The sequence below is a fragment of the Rousettus aegyptiacus genome, unplaced genomic scaffold (genome assembly GCF_014176215.1).
Source record: "Rousettus aegyptiacus isolate mRouAeg1 unplaced genomic scaffold, mRouAeg1.p scaffold_m13_p_13, whole genome shotgun sequence".
Lineage (NCBI taxonomy): Eukaryota > Metazoa > Chordata > Mammalia > Chiroptera > Pteropodidae > Rousettus > Rousettus aegyptiacus.
Genome location: NW_023416288.1, coordinates 66,544,403 through 66,563,799, shown reverse-complemented (window position 1 = coordinate 66,563,799; position 19,397 = coordinate 66,544,403). Strand labels below are relative to the sequence as shown.

The following is a 19,397-nucleotide window of genomic DNA, read 5'->3' as shown; positions in this document are numbered from 1 at the left end:
ATAAAAAAAAATGCATTGTAGCTTTCAAAATATTTATATCTAAACTGGGATGATCTCTTAATAATCTAATGGGAGGAAACACTTTAGAAACAAACAGAGGGAGAGAGAGAGATCTGAGTTAATACAGCTCTGAAATTCTGAAGTTGTAGTACATTAGCTGTCACATACTTCATCTGTTTAGAACTGGCCTACCTAGATTCAAAACATTTCTATTGCTACCCTCCCAATAAGAGCATGGGAAAGAGAAGTTCATACTGCTATTTTTGGTGGAAAAAAAAAAAAAAAAAGAAGCTCTTCTTTGAGGGAAAAAACTTGATAAATATTTACACATGTGGTCCTAGGACCCTAGAAGTGATGAACCGACGTTAATAATAATAGTTATCCTTTACTGAGCTCCTAGTATATACTAAGTGTTTTACATACATTATTTAATTTGTACAACCCAACAGTGGATGTTTTCATTTTGCTAATGAAGAAATAAAAGTTTACCGAGATTATACACAACATCCTATCTTAGCGATGTGCACTATTTTCCCTGAAACTCTAAATCTCCTTAGGTCAGAGTCTTTAAAAAAAAAAAAAAAAAAAACACCAAGAAGCAGTATCACCTTGCATGCTTACAGGCTACGATAGGAATTTGGATGTAAGAAATAAAAGGGGTATCAAAAATCCAATATTCTCTTATAGAAGGGAACAACTAACATCTCTTTTGGTGTTAAATTTAGTAATTCGTTTAATACCATCTAAGATATTCGAGTTAATATGCCTACTCTCGATTGTTCTTTTTCAAATCATCTTCAAGCTGTAAAAAAGGGCTCCTATGACATGGTGTCCACTTTACTCAAATACAACACCAGCCTTGACCAGCCCTGCGTCAAGCGATGGTCAGCAATGCACGAAGCAGCGAAACAAGGCCGCAAAGATCTCATAGCTCTGCTGCTGAAGCACGGTGGCAACGTCCACCTGAGAGACGGTTTTGGCGTCACACCCTTAGGTGTTGCTGCTGAGTATGGTCACTGCGACGTGCTGGAACACCTCATCCACAAAGGTACGGGAAAAGGAACTGCACGATCCTGACTTTTCTCCTGCCTTTTGGATTTCCTCCTCTTCATTCCTCTCTGAACGTGACTGGGCATCAGGCTTTGGTACCAGGCCTTTGATAACCTCCTCCGTAGCCACCTAGGCTACAACTCAATCAAACCCTGCACCCGATGACCTACCTGCACATCTACGTGCCCAGCCTTGATTGCTCTCTCCCGAGACAGCCCAATTTTCACATAGACGGCTGGCTCACCAGGGTCTCATACTCATCTTCAAAACTAAATTCCTCTTCTTTTACTCTTTTGATTTAATAATTTCTCTGAACCAAGACTGAAAGTTTGGATTTATCTCTAATTCTTCTGTCACCTTCTTCTCTAAATTCAGCCAGTTGCCGAGTGCTCCTCTGTCTCACCATTTCTCACCTGTTCTCACCTGGGCAGTCCCTCTGGTTTGCATCCTGGGCAGCCCTTCCACATCTCCCCTGGACCAATCCAGTCGTTTCTTACTGTTCTCCAGGTTTCTAGTCTCCCCATCAGAGGATGTATACTACATAGTGAACTCATCTCCCCTTTCTGAAGGATGACTATAACCCTGTAAACTATTCAAAAAATCTTCAGTGCCTCCCCACTGCCCACTGAATCATGCAAAGGTCCCCACGCATCAACCTGAATGTTTTACCGAGTGTAACCCTCACTACTCCCAACTTGTATCCCACACTCCAGACTAATTAGATGAGCAGTATCCCAAACATACCACATACTCCCACCATCTGGGTCTGGGTCAGGTCTTTGCCCTCATTTAGAATTCTGTCCAACCTAATTCAAAGTCAATTTCTTGAGACACCTTCTCCCCGAAGCTTTCCCTAATTCTGCCCAATGGACTACAATGTCACCCCTCCTTTGAAACCTTCAAGTGCTTTATAGAACTACAAAATCAGGAATTAAAGGACTAAATTCCAAAACTAGTTTCTGCCACCTACTCATTGCCTGATGACCCTAATCTAGTTACTTAAACATCTGGTCCTCAGTTTCCTCATCTATAAATAAAAGCTAGGACCACATGACACCCAAGCATCCTCTATGGGGAAAAGATTAACATTTTTGAGGTCCCCAAAGTGCAACCTTATTTAATTAACAAATAAGCCCTATAACATAAGCTGTATCACCCTAGTTTACAGATGAGGAGATGGAGGCTTATAGAAGGAAATAGCTTGCCCCAAACTCCCGCAGTGAGCTCAGAGCCACAATTCAAACACAGATCTATTTCCCCTACATCATGCCTCCTGATCCTGGTATCGTGTTAATGTTACACAGTTTGTGTTCTTTGGTGATATTTTGTTGCATTGCCCCTGAGCTGCTTAAAATAGTCAGATTTATTCATTTTAGGATCTGCAGTAGAGTCACATACAGTGTTTGCAAATAAAGGGCAGTTGATAATTATTTGTCGAAATGAAAGAGTTAACTGTCGTCTTAAAACTTTAAAGTCTATTCATTTTCCTGGGGGCATTTGTCTGTTCTGGTAATTGACTTGCTGATTTCACAGATGTTCTCATGATGTAAAGATCTTCTAATAAAATGAAATATGCCGCATAATTGTTTATTAAAATAATAAAAACATAGATATTCTTAATTCTATGCTTTTAATTTTAAGTCCTAACCACAAAGGAAAACAAGGGGTTATTTTTAAGGAGACTATCTTGACAGTTCATCCAGTTATCACTATGCCACGTGTTTAATACTGCCAGGTGGTGATGTGTTTGCTTTGGCGGATGACGGGGCATCAGTGTTATTTGAGGCAGCAGGAGGAGGCAATCCTGACTGCATTTCCCTCCTGCTGGAATATGGAGGAAGTGGAAATGTACCTAACAGAGCAGGGCATCTTCCTATACATCGAGCCGCCTACGAGGGACATTATCTGTAAGTAGCAAATCATGGGATGATCACTTTAAGTTGAAAAATACAAAATTGAATATACGCTATAATCATGTCTGTCTATATAATAACCCCCAAAATCCAAAAAGAAATAGGCAAAATGCTTACAAGTTTTGTTTTTTGAATATTTGTTTGATGTCCCCTTCTTTTTATATTCTTGTACTTTATAAAGTTTCCACATTGAATATATATTACATTTATAATGAAAAGAGTTTTTCTTTGAGGAGGAAGTTACATGTGAAGCCACCCACATGTGCCTTTCTGTTTTTTAAAAAAAATATTTAACAAAAGTCTGCAGAGTTTCAAAAAATTTTGCCTGTGGCAAAGAATTCAAATTTGTAAAAATACTATTAATATTATCCACTTATTTACCAATATGTATGGATATTATTGTACAATGTCAAATATATTATTGAGTAGAAAAGTTTGATTATAAGTTTAGATTTCTTTTTCAAAAAAAAATGATTGGATAGATTTCTAAATCACAAAATATGCCACAATTGACACATCAGTAGGAGTCTATAATCACTTATTAAACTATCTGCCATGAGAGGACGGTTTTCGGCAATTAAATATTTTTTATAAGTTCAAAAACTTTATTAGACTTTATTACTTTCAGTGGCCACATTGACCAAGTTACGTGGCCAATGACACATAATTGACGCTAAGTGACATGCTGTTAAAGTTTACCTGGACTTATTCCCAGTGTCATAAATTCACACATGGTAGCTCCGAATTAGGCACAAGAGATCAAGTTATCCTTTCCGGTGGCTCTCATAGTGTCTACTTGTTAGTCAAGTGTGAAATCTGCAACTATCACAGGTTCTTAGAAACATAAGCTGTGGTTAGTTATCTCAACTGGACTAATGTGAGGCTGCTAAAATCATAAAGATTCTTCTTGTGGTTCATAATTCAATTTCGAGTTATACTGAACAGGACAGGACACATGTGGCCAATATTAAAGCATAGATTGCTCAGGAAGCAGCGAAGGAGGAGTGATGAATGAGAACTTGAGAAGCCTAAATTCTAGTCCTTGCTCCACGTCTGCGTGACTTTGGACAAGTCATTTCACTTCTGCAGACTTCATATTGCTCTTTCATTAAGTGAAGGGGTTGGACTAACTGATGTACAAGGTCACTTCCATCCCTAACTTCCTGTGATTTTAAGATTCTAATGGTCAAGATTATGAAGCATTCTTCTATGGCATCAGATGGGCTTTTCTTTTATATTTTTCATTAAGTAGCTTTGGTTACTGATAAATATTACATTGATTGGAGAAGAATTGGAAGATTGGGAGGATTCCTGAGGGATAACAAATCTAGGGCAGACATATAAGATCCAGCATGATCCCCAGGAATATTTAGAATGGAAAGCTAAATTAAAACTAAACTAAACTATACTAAACTAAATAGTAGTAAGTCAATGGGCAAAGGTTAAATGTCTTTATATAATGTTATCTAGCAAAAGTAAAGGAAAGAAAATAAACAGCATTCATGTGTCTAGTGAGGAAGCTCATTTGTTTCATTTCTTGATTTTCTTCATGCAATGTGTTTTATTAATTAATTAATTAATTTATTTATGTATTTTAGTGCATTAAAATATCTCATCCCAGTAACATCCAAAAATGCAATCCAGAAAAGTGGGCTAACACCAGTTCACTCAGCAGCGGATGGACAAAATGCACAGTGCCTAGAACTGCTCATTGAAAATGGTTTTGACGTCAATACTCTGCTTGCTGACCACATTTCCGAGAGCTATGACGACGAGAGGAAGACTGCGCTATATTTTGCCGTTTCTAATAACGATATCCATTGTACAGAAGTCCTTCTGAATGCAGGCGCAAACCCAAACTTAGATCCCCTCAACTGTCTGCTGGTGGCTGTGAGGGCCAATAATCATGAAATAGTCCGGCTGCTTCTCTCCCACGGAGCAAATGTCAATTGTTATTTTATGCGTGTAAATGACACTCGTTTCCCCAGTGCCATTCAGTACGCCCTGAACGACGAGGTGATGCTGAGGCTGCTGCTGAACAACGGCTATCAAGTGGAGATGTGTTTCGAGTGCATGCACGGGGACATCTTTGGAAATTCTTTTGTGTGGTCAGAGATAGAAGAAGAGGTACTGCCGGGATGGACATCTTGTGTGATAAAAGATAGCCCGGTGAGTTACGTCCTTTCCTCCTGCGCGTTGGGTCATCCTCCTTAACTTCTGCTCATTTAGAGATGTAACAGGATAAGAAAAATCAACTTTAAGTTTTATATTGTTCTCCTTCTTGAATCTTTGTTGCCAATAATATTGGCACATAAACATAAAACTAGGCCAAAAAAGGATGGTGTTTATTTTTCTTTAGTGGCAAGCTGAATGTAGAAGAATGCAAAAATGTATGCAGTTAATAACATGCTTACTCAGTGGTATATTTAGGCTAGAGGCATGGGAAGAAGAATCATGAAAAGAAGCATGGTTCTTCCACACTGTTGACTACAATTTTTTATTGTTATTATTATTAATGAATTAATTAACTAATTAATTTGTGGTGACATTGGTTAACGAAATCCAGTAAGTTTCATCCGTACACTTTAACAGTGAGGCATATATATATTTACACCATATGTTCACCTCCCATAGTTAGATTTTTTCCCATCACCACACATTTTACTCCCTTCACCCCGTCTACCTGACCCCTCCCCCTTCCCACTACCCTCTGGTAGCCACTAGTCTAGAGTCCATGTCCATGAGTCTCTGTTTGTCTGTCCTGTTCATTTGTTGCTTTTAGGTTTTTATCCCACATATAAGTGATATCATGTGGTTTTCAACTTTTTCTGTCTGGCTTATTTCACTTAGCTTGATGACTACAACTATATTAGAGCCATGCTTGCAGCTCCAGAGCTCATAGCGTCACTGAAACAAGCTAACTACTTTTTTTTTGGTTGTTGTTCATTACAAAGAGAGATCTTTTATTTCTTGTCCAAAGACAAAGATAGTAATTTTCATAACAAAATTAAGTGTTTATGTATATGGTACATTTAAAGTACTGCTAAATTAAATCGTATCAATTCTCTCAGTTCTGTGAGTTTATTACAGTTCCCTGGATGAAACACTTGGTAGGAAGCGTTATCCGTATATTACTGGATTACATGGATTATATCCCTCTGTGTGCTAAACTGAAGTCTGCCCTGGAAGTACAGAGAGAATGGCCAGAAATTCGTCAAATACTAGGTAAAAACAAAAAATTGCCTACAAAATTTTTTATGAAGAACGTCTATAGGGGAAGTGTCTTCATGTCATCCTTGATACTTTTTCAGTGTTTTTTTATTTTCAGAATTATCTTTTGTTAAAAATCATCCTTAATACTTTCTCTAATGTAAGATACTACTTTCTTACTTTTTTTGATACTTTCCAACTCATATGCGTAATATTATAACTACATTAACATCTGAATAGAACTCATTTTAAAGTGAACTTCTATAATATCATAAAGTATGTAGACCATAGTCTCCACATAGGCAAGGATTCATTTTGTTTACTTTTGTAATCTCAAAGCTTACCGTAATGTATAGTAAGTAGTAGATAATAAATACTGAGTAAATGAATGAATGGAATGAATTAGGATTATCCTTTTTGATATGCTCTCTCTCAGATCTTTCTTGACAAATTTGCATTCTACAGGCTAATGTTTAGTTATAAACATAAAAGTGAATCGTATTATAAAAATTTCAATAAACTGAATCTAAAATTACTCCAAATACAAATAGGAACTGGAAAAAAAATCATTGATTAAAGAGGCTTTTTCTTTCAAAATATAAATTTGGAAAAATGAATTTGCAAAACCTACTTGGACGTCAATTTCATGGAACCTAAAGAAGCATCATAGGACTTTACATTACATTTAAATATCCTGGCACTCTTAATACACCTAAATCACAAATGAATGGGATAGCAAAACCTCAACAGCCTATTCTTTGAGATCGGACAAATTTTATGCAAATTAAGTAGATTACATTTTATAGCCGGAAGATGAAACTGAAATGTTGAGCTGTTTCACATACCAAATTTGTTAGGTATAAAGTTCTATAAAAAGAAATGAGTGATATCGTGGTTTTCATTTAAGCATTTAGTTTTAATCGGAGTCTCATACATTAGATTAATCAATCCATCTGAATTTGGACTATTTTGACCATGGTAACAAGAGATGTAGGTTGGTGGGAAGGAAGGAGACTGATTGGCTAGAAAGAAGGATAGTTCAACCTAATGCAGATTTGGAGATAAGCTTGAATTTTCCTAGAACGGGTTCTACGGTTCTACGATAGAAGAGACTTTGTGTCAACTAAAACAGGAATCTTAGAGAACCTGATGAATAACATAGTATTGTGAGCTTAGAAATTGACCTCTGAGGTCAGACAGACCGGAGATGGGATGGAATTCTGGCCTTGCCGAGGAGTTAGTTGGATTGCTGGGTTATGTAGTGCATGTCTCATTTAGGGCTGATGTTTTCATGTAAAAAAGCAACAATTTATTGTGTCATTTTTGTCTTATTGAGGAGAGGGGAAATTTTATTTCCTGAGAAAAAGGCCAAGATAGTCCTGCTAGCTGTGTGACTTTGAGAAAGTTCCTTACCCTTTTTATGCACAAGTTTTCCCACTGCAGAATAGGGCTCGGACCCGTAGTTACTTCATATGGTCATTGTGGAAATTTAAAGAGATAATACATATAAAGTGCTTAGCATACTACCTAGAACATTAAAAACACCTAATAAATATAGCTATTTTAAAAACTAAAATATTAGTGTTTTCATATTATTTTTATTACATGGTGATTTTATGAGAAGTACGAAATGTACATGTCAAGTACGTCATGAAATCCTCACAACTTGTAGAGTGTGTTATCGTTGTTTATTTTTGTAAATAAAAAATTATTTATTTACAGAAAGGGGAATTACAACACAATGTGAACTCTATGAATTCATGAAACTGGCCTATCAGGCCTCCCTTTGTGAAGTGAGGCTCACCTTGGGAGTGAAATCGAAATTAAGCAGGACAGAGACAAGGGAGAGTCCACGTAAAAGTGGAGCTGGCAAACGAAACCAGGGCCCCTCAGGGAGCCAGCAACCTTATTTTGGATCATTGTGAGAAGACAACAGAATAGGAAGCTCTGTAAACTTAGAAGAACTATCTTGAACCTCGCTTCCTGCTACAAATTCAGGAAAACTAAATTAATATAAAAATGAACAACAGAAAAGTATCACAGTCAAATCCCATATAAATTTATTATAAGAAAAAAATAGAAATAAGCATATCAAATTTAAAAATATATTTTTAATATGATAGTGTAGAGATAGCACCCTGAGATGATGAAGCTTGAAAGAAGTGATTACTATAAAGTCAGAATAGTAGTTCCTTATGGGGAGGAAGAAATGAAGCTTGAGATGGATCGCGCAGAGAATTCTCGGGTAGCTGGGAAAGATGTGAAAGGTGTTCACCTAATAATCACTAATAACTTAAGAAACTATACATTTGTGTAGTTGCTCTATTTATATTTTATTTTGTAATAAAAAGATTAAAATATTTTGGAGACTATATGGGCAAAAGACCTAACACTGAGATAAATTAATTTCCCAAAGTTATAAGCATAGGAAATAACAAAGCAAATTTGAGCCCTTGTCTATCTCACGTCAAAGCAAAGGCTCTTTCTCCAATATCACTCTGCTTCCTGTCATAGGACAGATTTTGCTACTAATTGGTAATTAATTGCCCACATGCTTGCACTACAAACTTTAGTAAGGCAATCCAAGTAAGAACAAAAGGAGGAAGATTTTTTGTTGTTTCAGTCATATATTGTTTCCACTGGTGCATCAATTGATTGCTATGAGTGTGATTAACCACTGGATGTCAGGATTCTTCCAGGTATATATGTAAGGCAGTATATTTGTTAGGGAAGAAAATCAAGTGGTTTTTATTTTTTAAGATGGATTTGTTCTGCCTCTTTTGGTAACAATATTTTGCCTTGATAATTTTTGAAAATCATTGTTTTCGTATTGTAAATAAGATTATTTGAATGTTTATAATCTCAAATGGAACAGAAATGTGATTTTTTTTTATTACTGAATTGATAGTTCACATTATTGAATGGTTACAAGATACCAACCACTTTTCTAATATTTTCCGTAAATTAATTTGTTTGATCTTCAAGCAACCGTAAGAGGTAGGTCCCATTCTTATCCACATTTCACAGGTGAGAATACTGAGCTCACAGAGGTTAAGTAACTCATTTGAGGTCCCACAAATGCCAAGTGGCAGAGCCAGGATTTTAATCCAAGCTGACCAAGGCCAGTGTTTACAGTTGAGCCTATGTGCTGTGCTACCCTTTCGCTTACATTCCTGAGATAATGCATCAGAACTATAACTGTAATATAGATAAAGTGAGGGTTGAAAATAGACTAAATCAGATATTTAAGTAAGCTTAAAAGATTTGGGGGGAAATATAAACTGTTTAGGTATTAGACACTGAAATAAACCTAAGAATGAATAATGGACATATGGAAACATTTACATCAGATGTTTCCTGGATAATTATTCATTAGAAAGATTGGTAGACTAGAGAGAAAGTAAAGAAATATATCTCTGTTCTAAAAAATAAGTAGAAGGAGATGTGAGTGCTTACTTTCTTAAATCAAGGGAATGCATTCATTTAATATATCCTAGATGAACACTCCCAATGAGACAGACTGTCTTCCAGACACAGAGACAGACTAAATGTCTACCTTTCTGGAGCTTCTATTCCAGAGGAATGATCTGGAAGGCTTAATTACAATTTGAATTCGAATTTCACCAGTTGCTAATGTGTGAATACCTATTTTTCAGAAAGACACTATTAATGTTATTATAAACAGTCTGTATCTTACAGGTCAATCCACTAATGTTTTTATTTTTTGCTTGCTTTTCCCATTCATCTTAGAAAATCCTTGCTCATTAAAGCATTTGTGTCGGTTAAAAATTCGAAGACTTATGGGACTCCAGCGACTCTGCCAGCCAGCCTCAGTGGAGGAGCTTCCTCTACCACCATCTATTCAAAGATATATATTATTTAAAGAATATGATCTCTATGGACAAGAGCTAAAATTGCCATAATTTAAAAATAATATTTAAAAATGTGATTTTAAAATGTTTTTAAATGGGATTCCCTCAGAGAATTTCTTGAAATTATTTTACATCCTTAAGTGTATTTAAATCCATTGACAATTTTATGACGAGATCCTGTATGCTTATGGGAACACCACATTTTACATCTCTAAAGACCTTTGCATTGTGATTTTTAAAGTTTAAGTATAGCTGGTATACATTATTATATTATTTGTATTAGTTTCAAGTGTACAATATAGTGATTTGACAGTTTTATGCCTTATGATGCAGTCACCCCTCTAATTCTAGTAACTATCCGTCACTGTGCAAACTTATCACAACGTTATTAACTGTATTCCCCTTCACCATTTGCACCCATCACTCCCATAACTATCTCTTTGTTTACACTGTAATTTTTTTAAGCAATTCAGTACTTTGTATTTGCATTTCTGTTGATTATCTTCACTTGCAACAAGACTTCAAACTCCCTATCAAGTGGTTCCTACGATATCTATGAACAAGTCTCTCCTCTCTTTATAAAACAAAGAACCACTTTCTCAAACCCACATCTTTAGCCAGTTGCTGGCCTGTTCTTTTCTTTCACAGTCACACTGCATGAAAGAGGTCCTTCAGGCCTGCAGATTCACACACTGTAATCTGCTTCCTCCTTGAAAAGCTCTTCCCTTGCTTTTCATGGCGCCTTGCTCTCTGAGCTCTCCTCCCACCTCCAGACTGCTCTGTGTCTGGCTTCTTTCTGCATTTCCAATCTCCTACCAGCCCTAGTAATATGTCTTAAGTCCTATTCTCTTCTTATGCTATGTTCTCTGGGAAATCTCATCCATGTCCCTGGTTTCAATTACTTTCTATATGCTGTTGACTACAAAATTTATATTCGAATTCTCTCATGTGCTTGAGACCTGTGTAGGCAATTGGCCCAATGCACATTCGAACACAAAGACATCTCAAATTCAGCATGTCCCAAATGAACTCACTGTCACCCTCCACAAAAAGCTTCTTCTTACATTCTCTGGCTCAATAGTTATCACAATTTCCAATTTGGTTTCCAAAATCGAAAGCCTGGACATCAGCCTTGACCATCCCATTTTCCTTACCCGTTAAAACGGGTCACCAAATCCTGGTAAGTTTATCTCTTGACATCATCTTCTATTCAGTCTCACTAGTTTGGCCCTAATTCCAGCTATTCTTCTTTTTCTGTAGTGCCACCTGACTGGCCTCCTTTCCTATTGTCTTGCCCCATCCAACATGTATTCTACACACAACATCCCAGAGTGATCTTTGACAAGTACAGCTTCACTCCCCCGCTTAAAATCAGTCTCATTGCTCTTTGAATGAAGTCCAAAATGTTTCCATGGCCCTTCATGATCTCACTCCCTGCCTTTCTCCTTAGCCTTATCTCTTGATGTCTCCCTCATCCCTCTGCTTTAACCATACTAAACAGCTCTTAGAAGTATATTCTTTGATCGGTGATTCCCAGACTTATATAAAATCTATAGACCTCTTCCATCTCTTTCTTTCCCATTCCACGGCTTTATCCTACAGATCTCAGCATGGACGTTGCTTCCTCTAGGATGGGAGACCCCAGCAAAGCACTTGTGTTGTATTATAGATGCTTATGTTCTCGTCTGTCTTTTCCATGAGACTGTAAGCTCTGCGAGGGCAGGGTCTATGTCTGCTCTGTTTTCCAATGTTTTCTTAGGGCCAAATACATTCCCTAGAGCAAAGAGAGAGTTAAAAAATTATTCGTTGAATATATTGAATGAGTGAATGTTATACAAGACCCAGACAAAAATAACCAGTGACTTCATGGTAAAATGATAGTTTTGAATCTCTGGATGGGTTATATAATCCTAATAATGTAATTATTTAGATTCATTTTTCTTAGATTTTAATTTGTTTATCTTATATTTATTTTTATCTTAAGAATTCCTATATTCTTTTGATAGTAATACCTCACTGGTTTGTGAATTTTTCCAATTGTATTTAGCTTAAGTTATCTTTGAGAGATAAATACATATATAAAAAAATACTTGTACAATTAAAACCATTGTTTTAATCCCCCTTGTATTCCCTAAAGGATATATTTTTATATACATTAAACTGCAATGTATAGGATTATGTATAGGATTTCATGCTTCCCCTGTTGCTTTCTTTCTTGTGGCCAAAATGCATTGTTACCAGTAAATAGTACATTAAATACATACAAAATGACAATGAGAATATAAGTTTGCCATATGACATTTCAGACATTGACTAAAGCATTAACATTTTCTTTAATGTACTTTTGTGTAACTACATTCAAGATAATTTAGATATTAAATAAATTCTAGTACACTAAAACTTTGACATTGTCTTTAATGCATTTTATGTAAACATATTTAAGAAATACTCAAATATAAAAGTATGAATTCACTGTACATGCTATAGGTTTTTAAAATGGTTCTCTTAGTATTATAAAGCAGAAGGAAAAAATTGTATTCTGTGAAATTGAGACAATCACTGTATCCAAAACAAATTCCATCTTTTTCTTATCACATTTTGAAATTATTGTTTTCGAATGGGCTGGATGGAAGGGGGATTCATTTCTACCTAATTAGGACTCTTCTTCTCCTATAATATGTCACTTTATCTGGGAGAGGGCAACAGCTGCTCTTCCCCAGCGCGCCTTTGGAGAGGCCAAACATTCTGCAGCGCTGCCTGTTTAACCACTGCGGAATCAACATGATAGAGTTTTGATGACATTTTCCCATGCTGCCAAGATGTCATAGCTGTTTTTGTCCCCGGGAGTCTATTTTGTATTGTACAGAAAGCCTGGATGGAAAGAAGCCGATCTGGCCTCTTGTTTGAGTGTGTTTTGTTTAGTTTTTCATTTGTTTGGTATTTCCATTTCTGACTTAAAATAATTTCATAAGCACATTGAAACCAAGTGCCTCCTGAAGAACACGGTTTGATCATTTTAGTTAGTCACAGGACACTGTTCCAGGCAATAGGATGACAGTACAAAAGAAGCGAAAACAATTTTATGCATGTTGGGCAGCAAATATTCATCCGTAGTACGGGCTTTTGAAAAATCAGTCCACGTGGGTTAGGCAGCACGGAAACTAAAAAAAGATGGAGCGTTTTGTGCGAGAACACAATTTAGACCTTGCCGTTGACCTTTTACCAGACATTCCTATTCAAATTTTGGTTTCAAGTCACATTACTCTTATGTATATTGTCACCTTCTAAATCGGAAATTATTCAGGACATAGAAAAACTCTGTTTCAACACATTTATGAGACACAGTGAAATACTACATGCATATATACATACTTATATACACAGTACATATGTGTGGCATATAATGCACATACATGCATACATGCATCGTAGTGTGGCATATTGGCAGTGCAATATAATGCAGTAGATAAGAACATTCTTTGTCGTTAAACGGACCTGACTTTGAACCAGGTTCCACCAATTATTAGCTGCTTAAATTTGAGACAGACATGAGATAAATGTATAAACATGTTATCTAACATAGAGTAAGTACATGTGAAACTCAAGCTCTCCTTATTATTACACAGCGACAGCACTGGTGCCAGAGTTGCAAAAGTCAAGAACCTTGGTCTCATGGTACGAGTCTGCAGATTGTCATGCTTAGATGTGAAAACATAAAAAACTGTTAGAGATGTAGACGGTACCTCACTATCATCTATACCTACCTTGAGAAAATTCACAGAACGAAACCAGCAGAGAATTGTTCCTAGCACATAACCTATCACATCCACTGGTCGAAAGGGGAAGAAAGGGCTTCTCAGGGTAGAAGATGTGTAGAAGGAACAGATTTATTTGACCTTAGTGGCCTGTGTTTTGTAACCTCAGAGAATGCTAGAGATGTCTGGGGATTTGCTGTTTTTGGAAGGAGACAGCCTAGTAATTTGAATCTGGGCACTGGGAGCTCTTGAGTTCTAATGTTGGGTTGGCCAGCAATTCTACCAGAAGCACTTGACGTGTACTAACCTTCTGTGCCTCGGATTCCAGTACACTGGGAACAGCCGTTTCTCTTGCCTTGCAATTCTTCCATCCCAGATCTCCCAATGATATTTAGGATAAGACTTCTTGGAAGCAGCCCATAGTGTCGGGTAAGGTGAAAGGTATGGAGGGTGCTAAATGTGATACTTACCTTGGTATTAAATGGGTGTAAGATTCCAGTATTGGGTTCTTTCTATATGAAGCAAAGTCTGCACTGGCTTTTCAAGGAAGCTATTTTTTTTTTTTTTTTTTTAATGCTTTGTGGAAGTCAAATAACCAGACATGACATTCAGGGGTCAACAATCCATGTTTATGAATTCTAACTATCCCTAAAGATATAGTTATCCCAATTGGTTTAAAACTGTTTCAATAAAGTGACAACTTTAATCACCATTGACTGGACAATGGTTAATATTTGCATACGCTTGACTCCCTTGACAGCCCCTCAACCTGAGCTCAACTCTGCCCCGCTGCAACCTTTCATCGAGGGGTCTGCCTTTCACGATCGCCTGGGGTACCCAAGAGGCTAAAGCAAATCTCTGGGTTGGAGGATGCCCTGGTTGAATTTGAACTTCAACTTAACTGAGTCTGACTTCCTACAGTGATTCTAAGATATCTGAAGACCCTTTCTTCAACAGAAAACAAAGCCTTTTATTTGACAATTAAAAGTAAGGTTTAGAATGCAAGTAAATTTAAGAATGGTAGAATGATATTAAAGCTTTTCTAAATAGCAAGCTTTAGTAAGAAAAAAAATGGTGAAAACCCTAAGTTTACAGAGAAAAAGAATGGTAGATATTTCCTATAGCTTAAAAGTTTGATTATTTGTTCTGTGAGTATGGACAGAATCTTGAGAAATACCTAGTTTACTTTAATGCATTCTAGAAAGACTACTTCAATAACACTGCCTTTCATCTGTCTTCTGTTTTACAGTTCACAAGGCATTCCATGTAATATATCATCTCATTTGATTCTTATAACTACTCTAGGAGCAAGACAGGGAAGGGGTTAATTACCTCCACTCTGTAAATAAGGAAATCAATCTTACAGTTAACTAAGCTAGGACTCAACCTGGGGCTCCCAATTCTAAATCTCAGACTCTTTCCGCCCCAACATTTTTCATTCAGATTAGGAAGGCATTATTTATAATAGCCAAAAAGTAGAAATAGTCCAAATGTCTATCAACCAATGAATGGATAAACACATTATGGCATATCTATATGATGGAATAGTATTCAGTGATATGCTACAACATGGATAAACCTCAAAACCTTCAGATTAAATGAAAGAAGCCAGACACAAAAGAACACTATGATTCCCTTTCTATAAAATGTCCAGACGAAGCAAATATATAGAGACAGGAAACAGATTAGTGGTTGTCTGGATCTAGGGGTTGGGAACGAAGGTTGACAGTAAATGAACACAGGGAATTTTGAGGGTATTGGAAACATTCCAAAATTAGATTGTGGTGATGGTCGCACAGCTTGGTAAATTTACTGAAAAATATCTTTTAACTTTATACTTAAAGTGGGTACATTTTATGGTATGTAAATTACATCCGAATAACTCTCTTAAAAAAAAAAAAAAAAGAAGAAGTATGTCTCTCACGGACAGTTGATGCCATGTTTACACCCTCGCTAAGACGGCCCAACTAAACAATGGAACCATCTGTCTCAGAGGAAAGCGCTTCGTTGTGTTGCTAACAGCACATGATTTATTGGTTTTGCTCTGCTGATAAGACCACTAAAAGCAGATGATGAGACAACATTCAAGGGCGGCACAATCCTTGTTGCTTTTGCCAGTCTTACTGGCCTTCGGCCTAGACAAAATCAGCCCGCTCTGCCAACCTGACATCTTTATGCTGGCTGTCATATGACTTTCCCATATTATTATTATTTATAACCACACAGAAACATACAGATTGAATGCTAAAAATGAAGGTTTCTTGTTCTATTAAGGGCATGAATTGGCTAAGAATCATGTTACCAGTGGCATGGGCCTTTTTCAACACCCTCGACAACCAGCTCTGATTCCCTGGGTGCAGAAGAAAGAAGAACGAGAAGCGGGGGGCTGCAATCAGAAATGAGTGCCAAGGAAAAATCAGAGAAGGTGAGTATTCGAAAGGCAAAGGGTTTTAAGAACACAGGGGAGCTTTGGAAGCAAAGGTCAGCGAGGAACTGCGAGTCTGTGAGAAAAGACAAGGCCTTCGATTTTCAGGATGAATCTGCTGATGGAAAAGCTCAGTAACCAGATGCCAGCTCCCAAGCACTAACTGTCTGTCCCATGACTGGGCACACAGAGTCCCTATATTCCTGTGCTTTGACACCGAATTTACCCTTCTAGCCCCTCTTCACGACAAGATCTCTGCGTTTCTGCCCTGTGTGCTACCTCTCCCCTGAAGGACTTGGAGTTTTCAATCATGACAGTTGTCTTGAACTTGAGGAGGAAAACTTCCTGGGGTAAAGATCCATGTTTGAGTTGCTCCCCTTCCACAACATTCTTCCTTGTACCACAGTGAGCTAATCTATCCAAAACTGTGACATCAACACTAGGGGTTACAAGGAAACCAGTTGCAGAAATGAATGAAAACCTCAGATCTTCCATACTCCCTGAGTAACATTTCCTCTTTAGAACTTCAGATGATGTATATCAAATCCGCTCCCTGTTTCTTAAGCGAAATTTCACACCGATGATCAGCAGCCTAAGGTGAAAGATCTGATTGGTGAAATTCAGCTATTCTTTCCTTGCTTTTGAATTTTTTCCAGAAATCATTTTTTTCATCTTTATACTTCTATCATTATCAGTTTATCTTTTTATTCGTTTGCATGGGACTAATTTTTACATGTTTGAATTAGTTCAACAAAGGAAATGCGAACCCAATAAACATAAAACAAAGCATTAGATGCTCTATTAAAACTATCTGTCCTTCACACCCTCTGTCTTTCATTTTGGTACATTTTGAAATGACAAACTAGTAAATCTCAACATGAGAAGCAGTTTGGACCTATAGAACATGACTCCAATTACCACTTACTAGCTGGGTATACTTAAAGAGATTTTTTTTAACTTCTCAGAAGCTCAGAGCCCATTTTCACCCTTTGTAAAAAGAGAGAAATAGTGTCTATTACATCAAGGGTTGCCTTGCACATGGTAAGTGGTGGCTAGACACAAATATTAGACAGAGAGCATATTACTATGTTAGATTGCTTGGCACATTGTATATAAAAACATTTTGTAAACTAAATGTTATACAATGACAAGAAATTGTTGTTATAAATAGCCCTAATAATTTTAAATTTGACTCATGCTCACTACCACCAGCCGGCATAGCTGGGAGATTTGCTTGGCTGCCAAGCCTGAGAGTGAAGACTTGATAAAGGTTTTGCCAGTTCTCATCTGATCCCAGTGGTCTGTTTGGTTGTTGTCTATCCAGGCCCTGACCTCAGCCTGACATTCCCCCTGGGACTCTCTCCAGCTAGCAGAAGCTCCCTCAGACAGACTGAGTGAAGTCGGAAGCTTAACTTCCTTAAGGGTCATTACTTTAATTCAGCAGCCTTATGACAAACCATCATAGGAAATGTTGAAAACCCAGATCCTCCTGTGTAAGTGGGAAATATGTTTGATCTAGTTGTGTACCTATACAGTGAGAAAGATTATATAAGCTTAAGGCGTATATAATAAATAAAAGTTAGAAACAGCTTGTTAACAGTAGATAAAGCTTTTACTTTTGTGAGAATAAGAAAATTACCAGTTTCCCCACTTTGCAAATGAAACCATAGCGTATGCTTTCCATGCTTTCTCGTCAGCAAATTGGGGACCATTTAAATAAGAAAGGCAAGCATGAAATGAACAAAAACGCCATCATGAGATGACCGTGTAGTGGCCAGTTGGGCTTGTTCATCAGTCTGGGGGCCACACACAAGGGAAGATTGACTGTGAAGCAGGAGCTTCCGAACCCCCCTGCGAGTGTTGGGGTTCCCAGGCAGAGTGGAGTGTTGGAGAAGAGGGAGCAGGGAAGCCAGGTTACAATTAGGTAGGATTTCTTTATAAGTATTTCCGGTAAACTGCTTAAGAAGATCTCAGAAAAAAGACCTAGCAGCCTATCGTGACTCTATTATTGTTTTAAATAGTTTCACTTTCTTAACTAATTTTTTAATTTACAATTTATATTATTATTCTTAAAGAGATTCCAACACCATATTATCTTCAGGCTCTATAAGAGCTCGATCTACGCCTGCCCACAGTGCAATTCATCTGGTTTTGATATTTTTTAAAAACATAGTTCCTGGATACCTAATAACCGTGCTAGGCACTCGGACAGTGAATGGGAACCATGGCCCTTTCCTTTGGAGAATCGCCTCTCCTGTGAAGATAAAGTCAAAACAAGCAGTGGGATGCTGCCATGGAATGGAGTTTTGTGGGAGCTGGAAGAACAAAACTGGCCTCGGGGATCAGGAAAGGCCCACCGGGGGAGTGTTACTGCAGACCGGAGCAAGGTGAGAGAGTCACATGCATCCGGGCAGAAGAAGGAGCATGTGCACTGGCTTGGGGTTGGAGGCAGTGTGGCGTTCAGGAGCTCGTGTGGCTCCAGTGTGAGAGTTGGAGGAAGTGACCCACGTTAAGCCCGGAGAGGTGAGCAGAGGCCAGAGGGCATGGTTAAAGATTCTGTCTGAAGCACATTGCAAGCCCTTTAAGGGTTTTAGGCGAATGACTTGATGAGATTTGTGTTTGCCAAAAGTTACTCTGGCGGTATTGTGGGAAAATAGGAAAAAGTGTCCAGTCACAGTGGATCGGGAAGTCTGAGGATTGTCCCTTGTCTCAACTAGAGGCTAAACTGCTGTCCTGATGTTCACAGTCATTGAAGAACATCAGGACAGCAGTTTAGCCTCTAGTTGAGACAAGAGACGATCCTCAGACAAGAAGTAGGAGTCAAGAGCTTTTGACTGAATATGACAATGTTGGTGAGAGGAGCCACGGATAACACACTGGCTCCAGCACCTGGGTGAATGAGGATACTGGTTTCAAAAATGTGGCAGCCAGGGTAGGGTGGTGAAGGCAGAAAGAGGGAAATGAAGTTACTAGTTTGGAGCAGGCTGACTTTTAGGTGCTGGTGAGGCACCCAAATAGAGATTTTTAAAGTAGATTCATGAAACATTCTTGTATTTGAGGATACAAATTTTAGCTCAGTAAGGTGACACATAATGGTAAATCTTGGACATTTGGGGTCCTTTAAATTATTGAAATTACACATATTAAATCTGTAAGTGACAAGGGCCTATTG

The 19,397-nt window shown here is 37.6% G+C and overlaps 1 protein-coding gene across 4 annotated transcripts in view; it reads left to right on the top strand.

The window, feature by feature from the left end:
- The window catches only part of ASB15 (ankyrin repeat and SOCS box containing 15), a 49,542-nt gene extending 37,061 nt beyond the window's left edge, over positions 1-12,481 (top strand). For 3 of the 4 annotated variants that reach the window (XM_016125208.2, XM_016125209.2, XM_016125206.2), the window contains 5 exons: positions 803-1,048; positions 2,786-2,957; positions 4,562-5,132; positions 6,035-6,188; positions 9,924-12,478. In XM_016125208.2, the coding sequence (XP_015980694.2) occupies positions 803-1,048; positions 2,786-2,957; positions 4,562-5,132; positions 6,035-6,188; positions 9,924-10,096 (1,316 nt within the window). In that variant the 3' untranslated portion in view covers positions 10,097-12,478. Of the gene's footprint in view, positions 1-802; positions 1,049-2,785; positions 2,958-4,561; positions 5,133-6,034; positions 6,189-9,923 lie in introns of all 4 variants that reach the window. The other variant, XM_016125210.2, reaches the window with a different exon arrangement.
- The last annotated feature ends 6,916 nt before the right edge of the window (positions 12,482-19,397 follow it).